This window comes from Mustela nigripes, chromosome 8 (assembly GCF_022355385.1).
Source record: "Mustela nigripes isolate SB6536 chromosome 8, MUSNIG.SB6536, whole genome shotgun sequence".
Taxonomy (NCBI): Eukaryota; Metazoa; Chordata; class Mammalia; order Carnivora; family Mustelidae; genus Mustela; species Mustela nigripes.
The window spans coordinates 35,002,509-35,024,341 of NC_081564.1; the positions used below are offsets into that span (position 1 = coordinate 35,002,509).

Consider the following 21,833-nt stretch of genomic DNA (forward strand, 5'->3'; position numbering starts at 1 on the left):
CTAGGAATAAACCTAACCAAAGAGGCACAGAATCTATACTCAGAAAACTATAAAGTACTCATGAAAGAAATTGAGGAAGACACAAAGAAATGGGAAAATGTTCCATGCTCCTGGATTGGAAGAATAAATATTGTGAAAATGTCTATGCTACCTAAAGCAATCTACACATTTAATGCAATACTTATCAAAGTACCATCCATCTTTTTCAAAGAAATGGAACAAATAATTCTAAAATTTATATGGAACCATAAAAGACCTCGAATAGCCAAAGGGATATTGAAAAAGAAAGCCAAAGTTGGTGGCATCACAGTTCCAGACTTCAAGCTCTATTACAAAGCTGTCATCATCAAGACAGCATGGTACTGGCACAAAAACAGACACATAGATCAATGGAACAGAAGAGAGAGCCCAGAAATAGACCCTCAACTCTATGGTCAACTAATCTTCGACAAAGCAGGAAAGAATGACCAATGGAAAAAAGACAGCCTCTTCAATAAATGGTGCTGGGAAAATTGGACAGCCACATGCAGAAAAATGAAATTGGACCATTTCCTTACACCACACACGAAAATAGACTCAAAATGGATGAAGGACCTCAATGTGTGAAAGGAATCCATCAAAATCCTTGAGGAGAACACAGGCAGCAACCTCTTCGACCTCAGCGGCAGCAACATCTTCCTAGGAACATCGCCAAAGGCAAGGGAAGCAAGGGCAAAAATGAACTATTGGGATTTCTTCAAGATCAAAAGCTTTTGCACATCAAAGGAAACAGTTAACAAAATCAAATGACAACTGACAGAATTGGAGAAGATATTTGCAAATGACATATCAGATTAAGGACTAGTGTCCAGAATCTATAAAGAACTTAGCAAACCCAACACCCAAAGAACAAATAATCCAATCAAGAAATGGACATGAGCAGACATTTCTGCAAAGAAGACATCCAGATGGCCAACAGACACATGAAAAAGTGCTCCATATCACTCGGCATCAGGGAAATACAAATCAAAACCACAATGAGATATCAGCTCACACCAGTCAGAATGGCTAAAATCAACAAGTCAGGAAATGACAGATGCTGGCGAGGATGCGGAGAAAGGGGAACCCTCCTACACTGTTGGTGGGAGTGCAAGCTGGTGCAGCCACTCTGGAAAACAGCATGGAGGTTCCTCAAAATGTTGAAACTAGAACTGCCCTATGACCCAGCAATTTTACCACTGGGTATTTACCCTAAAGATACAAATGTAGTGATCCAAAGGGACACATGCACCCGAATGTTTATAGCAGCAATGTCCACAATAGCCAAACTATGGAAAGAACCTAGATGTCCATCAACAGATGAATGGATCAAGAAGATGTGGTACATATACACAATGGAATACTATGCAGCCATCAAAAGAAATGAAATCTTGGGGCGCCTGGGTGGCTCAGTGGGTTAAGCCGCTGCCTTCGGCTCAGGTCATGATCTCAGAGTCCTGGGATCGAGTCCTGCATCGGGCTCTCTGCTCAGCAGAGAGCTTGCTTCCCTCTCTCTCTCTGCCTGCCTCTCCATCTACTTGTGATTTCTCTCTGTCAAATAAATAAATAAAATCTTTAAAAAAAAAAAAAAAGAAATGAAATCTTGCCATTTGCGACAACATGGACGGAACTAGAGCGTATCATGCTTAGCGAAATAAGTCAAGCAGAGAAAGACAACTATCATATGATCTCCCTGATATGAGGAAGTAGTGATGCAACATGGGGGCTTAAGTGAGTAGAAGAAGAATCAATGAAACAAGATGGGATTGAGAGGGAGACAAACCATAAGTGACTCTTAATCTCATAAAACAAACTGAGGGTTGCTGGGGGGAGGGGGCTTGGGAGAAGGGGGTGGGATTATGGACATTGGGGAGGGTATGTGCTTTGGTGAGTGCTGTGAAGTGTGTAAACCTGGTGATTCACAGACCTGTACCCCTGGGGATAAAAATATATGTTTATAAAAAATAAAAAATTTAAACAAACAAACTAACAAAAACAAACAAACAAAAAAAAACAAACAAAGCAGGAATACTATTTTGTGACAATGAGACTCATATGAAATTCAAAGGTCAGTGTCCATATGCAAGGCTGCACTGAAAACAGCCACTATCCTACACGTGTGTGTTGTCTGCAGAGCTGTGCAGTTGCCACAAAGCCCGTCTGGCCTGCAAAATTTACTATCTGGCTCTTTACAGAAAGTGTTTGCCAGCCCCTGTTTTAGAAAAACATTAACAAGTTAAATGATATGATGACTGGGATTGCTTCAAAAATAATCAGAGGGGGAGCAGGTGGAAACAGAGAGGCAGCAATTGGCCACATAGTGTTAGGTGTTGAAGTGGAATGCTGAGTATATTAAACTTTTTCCAATTACTCTCTAACTCTGTGTATATTTACAATTTCTGTAATAAAGGTGAAAAGAAACTTTCTTCAAGGAAGATGTGAAGAAAGAAATGGCTCATTTTTCTGTATTACGGAACAACTATTTTAACTGTGGTTATTTCGCCCCACTGATTTTGCTACTGGCTTGCAAATACTCCAGTGTTGTAGAACTATTTTGTCTAGGTGTCATTCACTTCCTGGGCAAGCATCAAACTTTCTCATTTCTATGGTAAAGGTACCAGCACCAGTAGAAAAGAAAGTGTACTTTGAGCCAGGGAAGACATATCCCGGAGCTTGCGGCCTGGATCTCTGGCAACATTTGCCTAACTCATATACTTAGCGCATGGAAAATATATAATATACATTTCTTGAGTGAAAGTAATAAGGGGCTTCCAAATCTTAAAAATAAACAGAAACTCCGTTAGTCACTTGTCCTTGTCCTTTGTGCTTAGAGGACATCACTTCTAACAGAGACAAACAATTTTATTACACTTGGACAAGAGCCAATGCCCTTTCTTTTGCATGAAGGGAACAAAGGATGGGAGTTCTAGAAGTAAGGAGGTATGCAGACGAGAATAACAAACTGCTTTACGACTTCAAAGTCCATCCTCTGTAGGAACTGCCTGGCGGCCGCTGTGAACCAACCCAAAATCTTCAGGTCTTGCCTCCTGCTGAGTCACAGTTCTACAGTCCAAAAGACATTTTTAAAATAAAAACCCATCAGAAATTGCCAAATTTTCTTTCCATATCAAGGAAGGACTTAGGTAAACGTCTCTCTTTCCTTTCTCTGTACATGATGCCTGATGATGAAACTGAAAACCTTCTAGGACTTCCAAGGCCACCAGAGGCCTGTACATAAACTGCCCACATAAGACATTTCTAATTTTCCTCTCCTTCCAAAAAAAGAAAAAAAAAAAAAAAAGACAGAAGAGGAAAACAAAAGCAAAAACAAAACAAAAAACTAGAGATCCTAATAGTGTCCAAACCCTCCAAGACCCTCAGTCCTAGGCCTGGCTCAGTAAAAGGAGATAGAAAAACAGAGAGTTCGTATTCTCAGCCCTCAATCACAGAAATTCCAGAGCACGGCCACCTCTGCCTTCTCTTCTTGTGACACAGCTATGGATTCTCAGAGCCAAGAAAAACAAATGAACCACTTGATGAATTTGAGAAAAGCTGCAAAAAAAAAAAAAAAGAAAGAAAGAAAGAAAGAAAAAGAAAAAATTGCTTTCACAGGATTTATGGCTCTTGGCCTCAAAGTAAGCACCCCTTAAGAGGACAAGTTGATGCCTTTCTCTTCTGCCCTCAGAACTGAACCATCTTGACCCATGGTTTCAAGTACCATTTCCCATTCTGGCCCGGAGACCTTTAGATTGCTGCTGAGGACAGAGCTCTCCAACTGCTGCTCCAACTTTTTCTGGGGCATCTTTCTTGAAGCACCAGAGATTTATGTCTTTTTGGATGGAGTTATGTCATATCACAAAATAAAATTTATTAATTAATGCCTCCTGGAATCTCGCATGGTAAGTTATACTGCATCTTTACCTTTAAATTAAGCTAATCCAAACTCACACTAAATTAAAACATACAGTATATGCTTTGAAAGCTTTTGGTGGTTTCAGTCTGAATGTGCATATTGCATTATATATATATATATATATATATATATATATATATATATATATATGGATATTCAACTGACTAAAACAATAATGGATGTAATTTCAACCACTCAAAGTTTTAAGGAGCAAATGGTTCCTATAGCAACTGAAGACAGTCCTATTTGTGCATTCCTGGTATTTTCTATGATGGTAAGTGATGTTAAATTTATGCTTTAATATATATGGTATAAAATACCCAAGTTAAACTTGCCAAGGGAACCATAATTTTACTTCTTTTCAAATCATTTTATGGCTTTTATACATAATAGCAAAATTGGACTGATATACAGTTCTGCTTTTTCCCCTCATAATCTATAAAGGAAACTAAAAGCCACCAAGAAAGGTTGACCAAACATACATTCCCTAACAAAAAAGCCAAGGCAACATCCACACACATGAATAGAATTTTAATTTTAAATTCTGATAAAAGCTATCATGTAAATTACTACATGGTGTTTATGAATCCACAAGGAAATGTCTGGGTCTTTGTACTATGCAAGAGGCATTATAGTTAAGGATATACATTCTGGAGTTACATGGCATGGCTCAAATCTTCAGTCTTGTTACTGGCAATGTGTTCCTGGAAAAATTAGTGAAACTTCCTAAGCTTGTTTCTTCTCCTGTGGGCATAAAAGAGAGTGTTCCTGTGGATCAGTTCAGAGAAAAAAATGCCCAGACACAGCCTAGCAAAGTATCTAGCACACAGCAGTGCTCAGTAAATGGAGTTGTAATTTTTTTTTTTCAAACACATCTGTTGAAGTCAGTAATATAAATACTGCAATATAATTTATAATTTATTCATTCATAAATCAAATTCTATAGCAGGCCAGACTACCTATTTATGAGAACCATTTTAAGTTATAAAAATCTGAAGATTTTCCTTTTTCTCTCTCAAAAAAGACCCACAAAGAACTAAAAATCTAACTCAGAAAAGAAATATGAGAAATGTATTATACTGGTGAGAAATACTGTTTTCACAATTGTGTAACTCAGACCCAGTTAGGTGGAATTACATATCAAACTCTCAAAAGAAAAAAAGAAAATCTCTAGGCCAACAACTACAAAAGTTTTAATCCTAAGTGAACATTATTCTTAGAAAATCAGTCTATCCAATTCAAGAGCTCATACTGCATTACATTCCATACCAAAAAAAGAAAAAAAAAAGTGAGGTGGGTTCATCTATCAATTACTATGACACAGGTCTGCTGTCATAGTGAGGATTCAAACATATTGTCCTTGAGAGGTGCATTTCTATTACCTTTCTTTGAAGTCCTGTGGCAAGAATTTTTTTCTACGGGGTGAAATAGAAAGCAAAATTTTACAACAGAGGGGGGAAAAGTACCTAGGGGAAAGGTATACGAAATGAAGGTTTAAAAGAGATGACATACTAACCACATTTGCTTCCAGAACTATTCTAACTCTGTGTGATATTTGTTGAATACTCTGAAATAGCAAAAGAGACATCATTAGGTTCTATGTATCCCTTCTCTCATCAAAACCATCCCTTGGAGATGAACCATAGCCATAAAACCAGCATCCCAGAAAGACAGATTCTGTGTCTGTTTCTTGTGCCAGCCTTTGAGACTCACCTGGAGGAGACACATGATTTGTTCAGGCAGGCAGTAAGGGAAGTGCCAGGAGCAGGCATTTACTGAGTATTTGTTATGTTATAGGTACTATTCTAGCTGCTACATTGCAACAGTATTTTTAATAGAGTACTTCATAGTAACACCATCTGATTTTTTTTTCTATTTCTATGAACAGATGCATGTTATGAAATCATTTAAAAATGTTATTCTGGTGCCTTACTTCTAATGAGCACTAAGCCCTATTTGCTAAAAAAGTAAAACTCAATGATATTATACTACGATGGCTCCAAAATTAACACAGCTATTTTCACAGTAAATCTGAGCATATTTGATTAAAAGACAAGTAATTGATGAAGAAATATGTCCACATGGCAAAATTTACTTATTTGTAAATACATATTTATCATTGACTTTCACTAGCAAACTAAACTGTATTTAATACATATCATAATTAAATACATAATATACGATTGTGTTACAGTTTCCTACCTTTTCTGGGCTTTCACTTTCTCATGAATAAAATTTGATTTTAAGACTATTCCATATTCAGATATTACATAATTCTGTGATTCTAGAAAATAAGCTATTGAAGAATGATAGGGGTCTCAAGATCTGTGGAGAGAAAATCACTGTCTTCCAGGTTTCCTTGGCCAACTCCTATTCACCCCACTTGCTCATGCCAGTTCCTGGCTTGGTCAAAGCTGCCATTCATCTATTTTTCAAAAGGCATCCCTACTGCCCCTCTGATTTCTGCCATTTGTCCTGGAGGCTGAACCACTTTCATTTCCCGCCCACTTCTGAGTTTAAGATGGTAGCCAAATGCTGTAGACTGAATGCTTGGGTCTCTCCCAAATTCGTATGATCGAACCTAATCTCCAGTGTGACGGTACCGAGGTGGGCCTTCGGGAGGTAATTAGGCTTAGAGGAGGTCATCAGACTGAATCCCTCTTGATGGAATTGGCATCCTTATAAGGATGCCTCGCCCAGAGCTCTCTCTCTCTGCATGCGGGGATGCAGTAAGAAGGCTGTCCATAAAACAGGGAGCCAGAGTCCTCACTGAAAACTTCACCATGATGGTACCCTGACCTTGGACTTCAGTCTCTATAAATTGTTTAAGCCACGCAGCCCGTGGTGGTTTGTTATAGCAGTCCAAAGCAATGAAGACACCGAATAAAAAGACGAAGGAATTTGGAGGAGCCTCCACAATGATCAAAAATGAATTAAACAGCAGAAGTTACAAAAATGTCCAAACTACACAGATGCAGGGGAAGAGGGCAAGGTGGCCCATGTTTCCTAGCAAACAATGTGCACAAGCCATCTTCAGATTTATGACTATCAATACTAGCTTTGGTGACCATCTTTATTTATTGAAAAGTTAAAACTGGTATAAATATTAATTCTTAGGGGAAACAAGTGTATGTAGGAAAATAAAATTTAAAATGCTTCAGAAAGTACAACAGTAATATTAATATGGCCATACATGGCTTAAGGGGCATTTAGGACTGTGTAAAAATACATCTAACTCATGAGAGACTATGGATTCTGAAAAACAATCTGAGGGTTTTGAAGGGGCGGAGGGTGGGAGGTTGGGGGAACCAGCCGGTGGGTATTAGAGAGGGCACAGATTGCATGGGGCACTGGGTGTGGTGCAAAAACAATGAATACTCTTACATTGAAAAGAAATAAAAATTTTTTTAAAAAGAATATTAAAAAAAAATACATCTAACTCAGAAATTGCCCATCAGTATGAAAAGGATACCTAAAATTCTATTTTCTCTTCTCTATCTTATTACATACTCTAAGATATTTTAAAAATGCAGACTCCACAGTGATCAGAAAGTTGATAATAACAGGCAATACTGTCGTGTTTTGTGTACCTGAATGATTTTAGACATACATTTCATTTGAGTGTATCCCACAGCGACAGTCCCTGCTGAGACCATGTATCTGATAGCACAGAGCCAAGTATCTCAACAAACACACTGCATGCCACTCTCATGCTACAAAGAGAAAACCATTTTGTAGACACAGTCTTCCTACTGTACATTGTCTGGAAGGTGTTTTAGGTCCTTTGCTGCTGTACTAATGGATGCTCGTGAACTGTGTTTTACTCTGTTGTTTCGTATTCTAGAAAAACCAATTCTATGTTGACAATAACCTGTAGCCCACAGATGAGACGGGGAAAATGTAAGCAGATGGGACACATCTGCTAATCATAAACATTTCTTCATTAGTGTCATCATCAAATTTATATGTGCTATGTTTTTGTGAAAGGCTCTGACAGCGATCATATTTAATCTATATTTTAAATAACTGAACTGCTGGCCATTTTGTAGAGGTGGGTCAGTATGGGCATGTAATACATATGGTACATATGGACTTTTTTTTTTTTTGGTTATGATGGCTCCTTGAGGTTAATCATGCAATGTCAGTCACATCCAAATTCTTCCAACAGAGTGGTAAATACATATTACTTATTCATCTAGATTTGGAATATGGGAAGATGTTTTAGGATAGTGGAATCAAGCAATAGGTAAGTAAAGGAAATATGGGTGTATGATTCTCTGCTATGCCATTTACCTCTGTGACCCTGAGCAATCCTGCACCTCAAATTCATCTATAAAGGAAGAGTACGACCATGGGATATACCCATGAAACTGAGCAAATGCCTACAGCATAACTCAAAATATGGTCATACAAGTAACACATATTATTATAAACGATGATACTCCAAAGCATCAATGTTTCCCTAAATAAAAATGCATTATTAATTCCTAAATCTTGACTTAGTACTGAGAAGAAAAGTCTAAAAACATTTTTCCTATTCATTTTTCTGCCTGGATCTCAGAATTACTTTGAGATGCAAGTGACTCTGTAGGCAGGAGATAAGCATTTTTGAGACTGTGATAGCATTAAAGGAGTGATGAAATGCCCATATTTATACCTCTACACTCGAAAGATCCTGCACCATGATTCCAAGTTTGTTTTTCCCCACAACTTCTAAAAGATGACCTCAGGCAAAGGCCAGGGCAAGGGTGAGAGGCTCGGAGGGCTCTATGAAACCATCACCTGCCACAAATCCTCACTCAACTGGAAGTCACTTTGCACAAACACAGTTTAATAGAAACCATTCTTGCAAGTGAAGGACACTAGTCTTATTTCATTAGCTATTAATAAAATAAACATTTCCCCACAGTATGCTTATCCAACCAGAGGAAATAAATCATTTAACAGTAAAATTATTCTAACATCATAGAGATTCGCACAGAGCACGCCAGGTCCAGGACGGAGTTTCACTTAGAATTTCAGTCACAACACCTCTGTTTCGATCATCCCCTTCAGAGTATGACCACGAGGACAACTGCAGGGTAATAGGTAGTCATCGATGCCAAGAAAGGCAAGACAAGGTTGGGTAATAGACAAGAAAGGCATTAATGGATGGACTGTAAAAACAATTTTTTCAACACTAATGATCAAATGTAATAGAACAAAAGCAAGAGAGTTCAGGGGCATGGGAAATTCAATGTGATAGTCCCATCAAGGCTAGTGAATACAGCTACCTTTGTACCTTGGGTTTTGCCTTTTTCTTTCCTGACTTGGGACATGCATTTGGCTCTGCTTGAGCCCAATAACTGTCAACCTTGAGCACACCCTGGAATCCCCTGGGAAGCCCTGAATGTGGGGACCTGACACAGACCCATTAAATCAGAATCCTGGTGTAGACCAGGCATTTTTTAATCCCCCCTCACCAAGTGATCCTAGTGGAGTGAAGGCTCAGACTTTGCATTTAGACCTGTTTTTCAAAAGAGCAGCTAGCTTTCTCTCTATGACAAGGCAGATTCTCTTTATTTTTTTATTGTTTTATATTTTTTAATTTAAATTCAATTAGCTAACATATAGTAAGTAAATCATTAGCTTCAGATACAGATTCTCTTTAAAACATAGTCTTCTCCTTTGTAGCAGGAAATAGTTAAAGATCCCCAATACCCAAGGCGATGCTAAATTGAACCAGGAGCATCCCAAGCCCAGGATATTTGTAAAAACAAAAAGATCAAATTGTAACCCTAATTTGCCTATAAATTCTTGGAAGTATCTAAGACTCGGCTAAGGCAAGAGTTTAGACTTTATACTGTGTTTCTGAAGTAACATTAACACAAATATCAGAAGCCCAAAACTATTTTCCATGAAAATCTAAGATTCTGGAGATAAATCAAAAATGACAGGAAAGTGCCATTTTTAAAAGGTAGCTAATGCATTGTGGAAAATAAGCATAAAAAATGCCTGTCTCATCAATTACCATACACAGCCCATCTTGATCAAGTTAAATACCAAACAACCACTAACGAAGAAAATAATTTTCAGTCTCTCATATCAAGATCCTAAAACAACTGGGAAGTGGGATACAAAAGAGAAAAAAAAAAAAAAGGAAGAAAAGAGAAAACAAAATCAAACACCGAGGATCAGGATGGAGCACAGTAGCCACGGGCTGCAAAATCTCTTACAGTAGCGAGTGTAAAACTTTTGGAGAATGAGGAAGAGTTCAGATGAATTTGGTGCCTGTGGTCTCGGTCCTCTGCATACCTTCCTCCTTCCTGGCCAGTGGATCTTCTTCTCACAGGAACACCAAGAGATGAGAAAACACTGACGTCAAGGTAGAAGGGTGAGGAATTGTGCAAGTGGGTCCAAGAATATTTTAAGAACCCTCCTTCAGAATGTACTCCCCAGCTGTCAACATATTGTTGCCTAATCTTGGGACAGCACATTAGGCCATCTTCCGTGTGCCCCAGAAGTCGAGGAATAAAAACAGCCTTTTATTTCAGTTGTGATGATGAAAAGGCAAGAGAAATTTCACAGTTTTAGAGTGTCACGCAACTGTGACACGTCACAGTCCTCATGACAGTGCAGAAGAGGAGGGACGATAAGAAGTGGAGAGGTGAGAGGCAGAGGACAGGTCAGCGTGTGGGAAGCTCAAGTCATGGGGGAATGGAACAGAAACACAAAGGTGTAAAGTCATGGATGGAGCGGCTCAGTAGCAAACTAACTTAAATGTAGGATTAACCAAACTAAAACAAGACCTACAAGGAAAGAGGGATAGGTGGAAATCAACACTAGTCTCAGTAAAGAACGAGTGTCCTGCAGATCAATACATAAAAGGAAGAAACAAGAATGAAATCGGAGAATGCCATGGGAAGGGGAGGTGAGACACAGAGCCTACAGCAGCGGGAGGCCTTCCAGGTGGAGAGGAGAGGTCTGAATCCCACTCATTCTTTCAGAATTCTGGCAACCATGGCTATGTCCATGACACTATTTGCCATGCAAAATACATATGGAATTTGAAAGATCATGGACTCTGAGAAACAAACTGAGGGTTCTGGAGGGGAGGGGGATGGGGGGTTGGGTGAGCCTGCTGGTAGGTATTAAGGAGCGCACATATTGCATGGAGCACTGGGCGTGGTGCATAAACAATGAATTTTGGAACACACACACACACACACACACACACACATTAAATTAAAAAAAAGAAGACACACAAATTATGATTACACTAAAAATGTCCACTTAAATAGTCAAAAGATGTGTTGTTAATTTCTAATCCTGCTCTAAAAGTATTTTGACAACCATATCTTCAAAGCAACACGGCTCAGCAGAAGCAATGGAAAAAACAGAAATTTAAAGGGAAAAACAAAAGGTCTGTGAAGAACAGTAGACATTATTTAGAACCTTTAGGAATCTCACAACTTATCAATAAAGAAGGAAGGAACAGAGACAAGTCACATCTTCAGTCGTCCATCAACAACCCAATCCTGACCCGGTTCCCTGGACCCCTCCCTAGGGGTCGTGCCCTTCTGCCTCTCGACCCTCCCTGAACAGGTCGGTGATGGTGAGTTACTGTACCTGCAACCACAGCCTGTCACCCGCCACAGTCCGGCCGATGGCACTGCACTGGAAGGTGGCAAACTGGCCTGCGTTGACTTCCACATTCTGAATCCGCAGGAAGTGGGGAGTTCTGGCTACATGAAGAAAGAGAGTGAAAGATTAAATTGGAGCTCTGTCACCTACATTTGTCTTGTTTGAATCTATCTGCAATTTGGGACCCTTCCGTTTTATTTACCTTTAAAGGAAATGTGGCTTTTGATTATAAGAATGCTTTCAAGATCTCATCCTGATTGTAAAAGGGATCATGGAAGGCTTTGGTGTACTCTGTGAAAGATCAGAAAAGCCAAGCATTCTGGGATAGACCCAAGAAGAAAGAAGATATTTTATTGTTCCTGCTGTGCAAATTATCATAGCTCAGCAGTCTTCTTGTAATAACAGATCTGTATTAATAAAGATTACACTGAACCCTAATTGATGTTTTGAACAAAAACATATTAGATATTTATACGAGCAACATGAAAAGAACAGTAAGAAGTTAAATGATGTTGTCAAGGAAACTTTCTAAGCCAAGTACAAAGCTGTGCGTAATATATATTTTAATACAACTAATTGGTATGCAGCATTACTTATGTAATTTTACCCAACTACAAAAAATACTATCCTTATAGACAGACTCTGGGGAATTATGTTGGGACTGCCATAGCGTGGCAGTTTCTGCTGATTCTTACTCCTAATTTAAGAAGAAAGAATGATTCTAAATGCTAAACAACATTAAGTCTCATAACGGACATTGTCCATGGGGGACAACCCTCTGACTAAAGGATAATTCTATTTGATCGGAGAAGCACAGACCAAATTTCCGCAACAGACAACACAGGTGTGTGAAGGAACTGGAATGACAGGTCAGGAGTTAAATTTTATGATAGGCTCCATTATTGGGGAAAGTCTCTTATCACAGCAATGACAGGGTAAAAGCAAGGTGCTAGGAGGAAGGTGGTTAGGGAGTAGAAAAGGAAGGAACAGGATGCTGGTACTTTCTGAAGGGATGGATAAATCTTCTGGACAATAACTTGAATAAATTTCTCATGCTTTGCCAGCTTGTCCTCACCATCAGTGTGTCTTTAGGCCATGTCAAGGCACCTTCAAAGAATGGTACCCCACTACTGAGTACCCAAACGTGATAAACCAGCACTAATATTAACCTGTGCAGAACACAATTAGGAATGGAAGTGGGTTACTACCAAAAACAAAGAGAAATGTATTTTAATATCAGTAACACACAGTAAAAGCCCATTAGTAACTTGGAGGCCACTAGTAATTCAAAAAATGTATTCATGATGTTTAGCAAGCCAAATGTCCTAAATAACTTCTACAAAAGTAGTATAACTATGGGTCATTGTTGCTAATACTAACATATTAATTTAAAGCTCTATGACCTATTTTTTACTAATTTATCTTTGGCCAAGAATAACATGATGTTGTGGTTTTTAAAAACCTCTGTAAAAAGTCCCTAAATCAAATTTCTCTTCTAGTCTCTGTTCCCAAAAAAGCTGAAAGATGTTTTGCTTTTAGAAAATGGCAAAAGGTGACATGTTTTGAGCACTTTTCCATCTTTGTATTCACAAATGCTCTGTGAGTAGGTATTGTTTTCCACTTTGCAAGTTGGGGAACTTGTAGGTTCTTGCCTAGTAAGTGTCAGAACCAGAGTGTGAACACTTCTAAAACCAGGCACACTGAGTTGAGTTCATATTATTTGAAATTAATAATAATAATTATTTGAAATTAATAATACATTAAAAATAACAAAAGCATGTTATTTAAAATTAATCGATGAATTCATATTATTTAAATTGAATTTGTATTACTCAATTGAACTGATTTTATATTCTTTGAATTTGTATTACTCAATTGAACTGATTTTATATTCTTTAAAACCGTTTACTCACAACTGCAACTTCTGTAGAATTCTACTCTCCTAACCTCACCTTTGACACAAATGAACAAACTTTTGCTACACAAAAAGTCCTAACGATTACTATTCTAGATTTACCTATATTAGGGGTTCCCAATATTAAAAGAAATCATTAAGAATTTGAGATTTGACTGAATCGACAGGACTACATTAGAAGCAAAAAAGCTGTTTCCTTGCTCAAAGGGGATGACGAACCATGAGAGACTGTGGACTCTGAGAAACAAGATGAAGGTTTTGGAGGGGAGGGAGTGGGGGGATGGGTGAGCCTGGTGGTGGGTACTAAGGAGGGCACGAACTGCATGGAATACTGGGTGTGGTGCATAAACAATGAACCTTGGAACACAGAAAAAAAAAATAAAATAAAATGAAGACGTTAAAAAAAAAGGAAATAAAAGCAAATGGAATATTCTTTTTCAAATCCACACACTACATCCATTATAGCACACCTGTCATCAATTGGAAACTTTTTCGACTTTTTCCCTTTTAAAATAATTCTAAGCACATTACCCCTAGCCACATGGACATCAAACTATACTATGCACAGAGCATTCATGAAAGGAAAAAAGATGATGGAAGGTAAGTTCTCTGTTCATCTGTGTGTTTGTACAGCAGTAGATTTTAGCTACTTCACAGGAATTCAGAGGGAGCTGATCAGAGCGGTCTGTGCTCTACAGGCCACACACACATACAGACAGACACACACACACACACACTCCCTTGCACTGCTAGCTCCTTAGGGAGCTGCTAGGTACATTTCCTGTCAATCTTCCTGAGGCACTGGGGGTCCCCTTTCAAGGGGTCCCCCAGCCACACAGCCTCTGCCCATCTACAGAAACCGCTCTCCTCAGATTACCAGCAAGCCCCTAGCCAGCCCAACAGCCTTCTTTCCTCCTCCTCCTGTGTCCGAAGGGGAAATGTTTTCTACCACACTGATCTGTTTCCAAAACTTCCCCACAAAAACTTTCAAAGTTCTACTTTTGAAGTCATTTTCCTGAAGCTTTTTTCCTTTGTTCGTTCTTCCTTGTTCTCCTCCCCAAAAGTAGATTTGTCTCGGAATTAGGACTCAGCTCACTTTCCCTTGGGCGCACCTGGTAGGTGCAACGTGAGATTCTTAGGGACAAGGAATCTGTTACCTCCCGTTGGCCACAAAGAGAGTCCTCCACCATCAGGAACCCTGGAGCCGCTCCAGTCACCTGTGTGCCCCGATCAGGGCAGACAAGCCCTTCTAGAGCCAGACCTGACTTCATGCCACACCCCAGGCAGAGGGCATCCAGACCACAGAAAACCGCAGCCACTATAATCCCTGCTGGTGAGCTGTGGGCTAGAGCCCGAGCCACTGCTGGGGTCACACCAGGAGGAAAGCTTATAATCCAGGTGCGCTCAGAGGCTGATAGAAACTACAGGGAACTATTGTCCTAAGAAGCACAGTAAAAAACAAAAAACAAAACAAAACAAAAACCATTCAGGCCAGTGAAGGAAAACCAGGTCCCAGGGGAAAAGGCAGGGGCCACGGAGATTGATAACTGACTTCAGATTTTGTGAAGTGAACTCAGTATGCAGGAACTATAGAGAGGCATGTTTCCCTAAGGGTGAAGAAGAGTTTTCCAACAGAGACTGCCAGAACATGGTAGGAGCAGGCTGGCGAGGGAGCCATGCGTAGACACAGAGTCCACATCTGGCTGGGCAGAGAGGTGGGTAGAGCGGGAGTGCCTTTTGCGACTAGCATGCTATGGGCTGGTGCTGCTCTCAGTGGCTCAAAGGGCCGTTGGCACCTCTTCCCCCACTGCCGTGGTAGTGGTCCACCTGTGGTAATGGAGTCCTTCCTTCCTTTCTCCACAGGTGTTTTGGGTATGGAGGCTGCCTCATCTGCTCCCTCTTTGGAGACACCTCTTGTATCCATGGGTAAACTGTAAGAAGGCTTCTGGTTTGAGTCACATGTAAAATGAGTATGCTCTCCAAAGCTGGCTGAGAATCCCAGGCTTCTTTGTTTAGAAGGGGCCTCTTGGACTGGAAGCTCTTCTGTCAGGTTTTGATTTTGGCCTCTCTCTTCACCCTCTTTGGTCCTGCTCCTCCCTTGAGAACCTGCCAGTCAGCTGGCATGTGCCTTTCCAAGTCCTTGATGCCCACGTGCTCCACCAGTACAGGACTATGTCTGCTTCCTTTCTTGTCTGCGTGACTTTGCAAAGGATCATTTAGAACCTCAGTAGATCCTTTGAGAAAATCTCCCAAGCTGGCTCCCACCTATATTACAGTAAGCATCACCTCCACTTCCATACTCCTGTGGGTTGTTAAAGACTGAGTATCCTCTTCGTTCAATTGGCAGGACATCTCACTACTGCTGCCCTCTCCTGTCCATCTCATGCTTCCTCTCTCTGATTACCTCTCACTGAAGGCCACCATAGTAAGCTGGGTCCCTAAGACAGGGTTGAGTGTGTAGCCATCTTTTATGATCACTTCCGGTACAGGGATATTGCACCTGAGGTGCTACTCTGCCATTTCAGCCCACTGGGGGTAAGCCCAGGGTCAGTTCTGGGCCTGTCCTAAAAGTTTGGGGAGGATTTTGAGCATCACTCCTGGTATTTATGTACATAGTTAAGCTATCAAAAATTAAAAATCAAAAAAGTTTCCCCTAAAAACCCATTGCAAAATCTCCATGTGCTACTCATCTATGTCTTAAGACTTGGCTTCTTGTCCTGCACCCCACCTATGACTCCTTTTCCTCCCTCCTTTGTCTCCTCCCCATTCCCCAAGGCCCCCAAGGACTTTCTCAAAATCTTTCTCACTTCTTTCATGCACTACAAGTGAGTTCTCTTAAATTTCTCAATCAGAAGTTCTAATCAGAGTGTGTGGGGACAACACAGCTTAGTGTCTGTGCCTCTCCTCCCATAGATGCCAAAATGCAAGAAAGATTCTCTTTCCTATGGTAACATTTCCTTTCCTCATAAAATCACTAGAGATTTTCAGCCCTTCAAAGGTTTCTACACTTTCTGAGTGGCACAAGGGGAAAGCCAAAATACATTTAGTTTGAACATCAAGAGTAAGCTTCCCATGGGCTAAAATAATTTATAGAAAATAAATTTCAAATCTTGAAATTTTTAATTTCATTCCTTATCTAGCATGGCAGAGACTTATTTTGGAAGAGCAAGGATGGGGATATCCATAGAGTCCTCTTTTTCTTTTTTAAAAATAATATAGCATGTTTCCAAGCTGCCCGAGAAATAAGATAACTCATTTCCCCCCAGATCTGAACAGCATCTGAAAACAGCTTACCCAGACCAACTTCATTTACATATTCTTCCTATTAATATGGTTAATATATTTAAAAATGTCCAATTGATTGGAAATCAATTTAATTCTTTTTCCTAGGGTTTGTGATTTAAATAACTTTTACAAAATATTTTTAATAATAGACATTAAAAATAGGGAACTATTCAATTTTTAATCATACAAAAATTTATCTCTAAGAAATAATTTTTGAAATATGATATAATTTTATACAGCTTTATTTTTTTAAATATTTTCTTTATTTATTTGACAGAGACCACAAGTAGACAGAGAGGCAGGCAGAGAGAGAGGGGGAAGCAGGCTCCCTGCCGAGCAGAGAGTGTGATGCAGGGCTCGATCCCAGGACCCTATCCTGAGGAGCCAAAGGCAGAGGCTTTAACCCACTGAGCCACCCAGGTGCCCCTATACACAGTCTAAAAAAAAATTGAACAAAAACTGTAACTTGTTCAGACAAATAGCATGTTGACCTAAAGCCTGGACAAGGTGAGGAAGGCTGGGAAACTGAAGTTTGATTCATCCAGGAATGCTCGCAGAGATTACTTATTGTAGTAGACAAGGAGACAGATGAAAAGACAAATAAGAACAGCTGAAAATGGAGTAAGAATGGGGAGGTGGTGGAATGAAGGAAAAAAGAAATTCAGTTGAAACCAAAAAGGGAAGCTTTTGCACCTGGTAGAATCCTTTCTCATGGGAGCATATTATAGGCTTCTATTATTCATGGGCTGCTCTGAATTCTCTGGTGGGAGCTTCTGGCTTTGCCTTGCACTATCAGAACAACCCCTTGCCATTAAGAAAACTGAACACCCTCTAACATGGTCTATTGGTATCTTTCTCCCTTTTTGTGGTAACCATGCACTTAAAAATTTTTTAAAAATATTGTCAGCATTTTCCCATCTTAAATATTTATCTAAAACTATTTGAAAATCTGCCTGATATATCAGTGGTTCTCAACTAGGGCAATGGCCGCCCCCCCACCCCCCTGCAGGTAACATCTCACGATATCTAGAAACATTTTGGTTGTCACAACAGGGGTGGAGAAGGTAGGGGGCCTACTAGTATCTAGTGAAGAGACACCATGGATGGTGTTAAACAACCCGCAGTGCACAAGACAGTCCTCACCAAAAAGAATCAACTGACCCAAAATGTCAGTAGGGTCGAGATTGAGAAGTCCTGATATCCATGATAAAGACATACAAAAGTTTCCTGGACCACCCTCTCCTCTTGAACATTTGGAGTTCTGATATATAATGCTAAGATAAAAGATTCCATAATTAAATCATCGTATAGACTTTCTGCTTTTTCCTTAGGATAAATTTTCAGAAACTGAATTTAATAAGACAAAAGAAATGCATTTTTAAAAGACTTTTGACAGAAATTGCCAGACTACTTTGCTTAAAGCATGTAACAATTTCCATCTCTACTAGCAGGGTAAGAGAGCTCTTTTCATTACACCCTCAAAAATACCAAGTATTAATTTCTGTAGCCTGTCTTGAGAAACTCATGAAATACATGTACTCTTCTCTATCAGCTAACTTAATAATAATAAATAATGTGACTATCAGAATTGTCACTAGTTCTGCCACTGGGTTGTTCATTCACTGGGAAGTCCACCGCAGGGAGGCTGCTTTCCTAAGGGCTCTGTTTCAAGCAATGGCTAACTGAACCAAAAAGAAAGACACAGAAAAAAACTCATTGATCAAGACAATCTGCTAATACTTACTGCCTCCGGGGGGGGGGGGGGGGAGTTGTTAGGATATGACTTACATTTTTAATTTGGAGGCCAAAGATATAATTATGCGAAAGTCTGTCTTTTTTGCCCCTATTCTTAAAGATCTATTGGACAGGATGAAAGTTATTACTTTTCCTTTAGAATTGTTTTGATCTTTAATACAGCTTTCTGAAAGACTGCCGGTGCATATTACTCATACCGTAAGGTTAAAGGTCTAAGGAATTTATACCTCTGTTCAAATTGTATTTTGGGAGAGCCCTTCCCTGGGATGGTCTGTCTTTGGTTTGGGAAACAGCATTGCTTAGTTGAGAAAAAGACTGCCAGAAAAAAATAACCTGGCTAAGATAATAAAAGCCACAGCCTAAGTGGAAACCAGATGAACACATATGAACCTATTAAGCACAAGTATTGTTATAAGCAACTTACCCTTTTCAGATGAAAGATAATTAATTGACCTAAATGGAAGACAGTAACTCTTCCACGAGGCTCAACACAACAAAGGGACTGTGGAATTCTCTTTTCCATATCAGTTTCTTCCAAGAACGTGGAAGTCAAAATTTCTAATATTGCCATTTGTGTTTTTTCAACCAACGTTAAAGGCCTATATAATCTTTCCAAAGTTTTAAGATGCCTGGATTCTCCATGTCCACTGATGTGAATTCTAGAACGGTTTTCCAACTGGAAGGCTGACACTATTTTAAGATTTGGATTTCTGCCATGTGTGTTCAAGCATTCAAGCATCAATATTTCAGCCCCTGATGACTTCTGAACAGAAGCAAAAGTTCTTCAATCCAAGCTTTAGTGGAGATACGTGTGTGTGACATATATATTTAATCTGTAAAACAGGGTTTGCTTTTTTTTTTTTTTTTTAAATAAAGTTACCTATTACATAGGGTTGGGAAAAAGATTACACAAGATGATGCCAGAAAGGTATTCTGTGTGTCTGGTACCCTCAAAAATGTTCATTACTATTTAAAATAACTAATCTACCACTGGAAACTGGAAAAGATCCCAAGAAATAAGAATCTCTAGCCAGAAAAGTTTTGATCCCATGCTGAGCTGTATGCTCTGATCCTTGCCAAACTGTCTTAATTGTAACACCAGGTATAGTACAGTTACAGCAGAAAATTTCAATCTATCCCATATTCAAAAAGAAAAATTCTCTCTCTTTCTCTCTCTCCAAATTTATAGACCCATTCGTCTCCTAGATACCCTTTCAAAATGCTATGCCAGCTTTCTTCTCAAGTCTGCAGGAGTTCTAAAAACTAAATATCTCCCATGAATATCAAACAGGATTTTTATTACAATTCTCCTATGTTCTCATCTCTGCCATATTCTGTTGCTTTTTATTAAGAAAATAGTTGTTAAAAGAATAGAGGTCTGTAGGTATTAATTGATCTCAAATCAACCTTTGATCCCAAAGCCAGAAACTACTGATCAAGATGCAGATCTTTTTGCAGATGTTTCCTATTATTGATCCTTCAAAGCCTGCACCTAAACGCCAACAACGAAATCGAAGACCGGTAATTTGTGAGATCAAAGTGCAGACTGAAGAGGGACAAAGGAGGACCGGGTCCTGACCCTTTTTTGTTTTCATTTGCATTTTAATGCAATGGCAGAGACTGAAAGGGACTGGAGGCATTCCCAAACTGCTAGGACAAGCAGCCAACTCTCTTATTTGTGTAGCATGTCTTCACAAACAAGGAAACCCAACTTCTGCCGAAAGAACAGCCTGGCCCTGCCCACACTGAGGCACAGTACATTCTGCAAACATTTTCCTTTTTAAATTTTCAGATGGACATTGTTAAATCACCCCACGTAAATAATCTATCATTTTAGCTACTTCATCCGCGGCTTAGTCTAGTGGGCCCATCAGGATGGAGTGCCTAAATAATAAAACAGCTCACATTTATTGAGCTCTTAGAATGTGCCAAGCACTGTTCTAAGTTCTTGATGTACATTAACTCATTTAATCCCTACATTTATCCCACTGAGGGAAGCATCATTATTATTATCCTCATTATATGAATGTGTTTATAGGGCCAAAGAGGCCTAGTAATGCTTGTGATAGGAGCAGGAAGCTTTGCTCTTAACAGGTTACAGGACCAAACTATTTTTGTTTTGCTTAAAAGTTAAAAATGGGTCTTAATGAAATAATTTTTCAAGTGGCAAAACAGATTCAACATTCTTATCAGAGAAAAATAAGTTAGGTACTACATATAAATAACTTTCATAAATCACTCATATCTTGAAGAAGAATGATTGATATTTTAGAGGAGAAAAACCCAAGTCAGGTTCTTATGTGTTTAAAATGAAATGTCAGGGGCACCTGGGTGGCTCAGTAAGTTAGCCCTCTGCCTTCAGCTCAGGTCATGATCCCAGGGTCTTGGGATCAAGTCCCATATCAGGCTCTCTGCTCAGAGGGGAGCCTGCTTCCCCCTCTCTTTCTGCCTGCCTCTCTGCCTACTTGTGATCTCTCTCTCTGTCAAATAAATTTAAAAAATATTAAAAATAAATAAATAAATAAATGAAATGTCAGTTCTGAGTCCTATGCGCTTCTCAGTCAAAGCATGTGATCACTCATCATTACTCAACAGAACGTAATTCAGAAAACAGTTCTAATTTTTTGCCACTATTATCCCTATTTTAATCACACTACTTAATGTCTTCATTAAAAAATCTAAATTGAGAAGTAGGCAAACAATATTTGGGTATGCAAATGAATCAATGAGTGAAAAATAATTTTGTTGTATAAAATAAGAATAATTTGAACCTAGGATGCTATATTATAAAGTCTGAATTTCTTTACTGTTTAAAAAAAACCTCCTTATTTCACACTCCAAAATAGTAAAACACCATAATATTGGATTTTATATTGACTTTATGCAATAAATGGCATGTGGGGTTTTTTTTTTTTCCAGTCTTTTTCAAAAAGTAACCTACTAAATAAAAGAAGATACCTGAAAATGATATATCCAATAAGGGGTTAATATTCAAAACATGTAAGGAACTCCTACAACTCAACACCAAAAAAAAAAAAAAAAAACAAAACCAAAGACAAAAACAAAAACTAATAATCTGATTAAAAATAGGCAGAGGAGATGAATAGACATTTTTTCCACAGATGACACATAGATGGATGACAAACACACAAAAAGATGTTCAATATCAATGATCATGAGGAAAACATGAACTAAAACCATGATGTGAGAAACCATCTCACAACCATCATAATGACTAGTATCAACAAGACAAGAAACAACAGGGGTTGGCATGGATGTGGAGGAAAGGGAACTTCTGTGCACTATTGTTGGGAATGGTGGAGC

The 21,833-nt window shown here is 39.1% G+C and overlaps 1 protein-coding gene across 13 annotated transcripts in view; it reads right to left on the reverse strand.

The window, feature by feature from the left end:
- The window catches only part of PTPRM (protein tyrosine phosphatase receptor type M), a 777,671-nt gene that overhangs the window by 430,182 nt on the left and 325,656 nt on the right, over nucleotides 1–21,833 (reverse strand). For all 13 annotated transcript variants that reach the window (XM_059409214.1, XM_059409213.1, XM_059409212.1 and 10 more), the window contains exon 5: nucleotides 11,540–11,655. In XM_059409214.1, coding sequence (XP_059265197.1) covers nucleotides 11,540–11,655 — 116 coding nt within the window. The remainder of the gene's footprint in view (nucleotides 1–11,539; nucleotides 11,656–21,833) is intronic.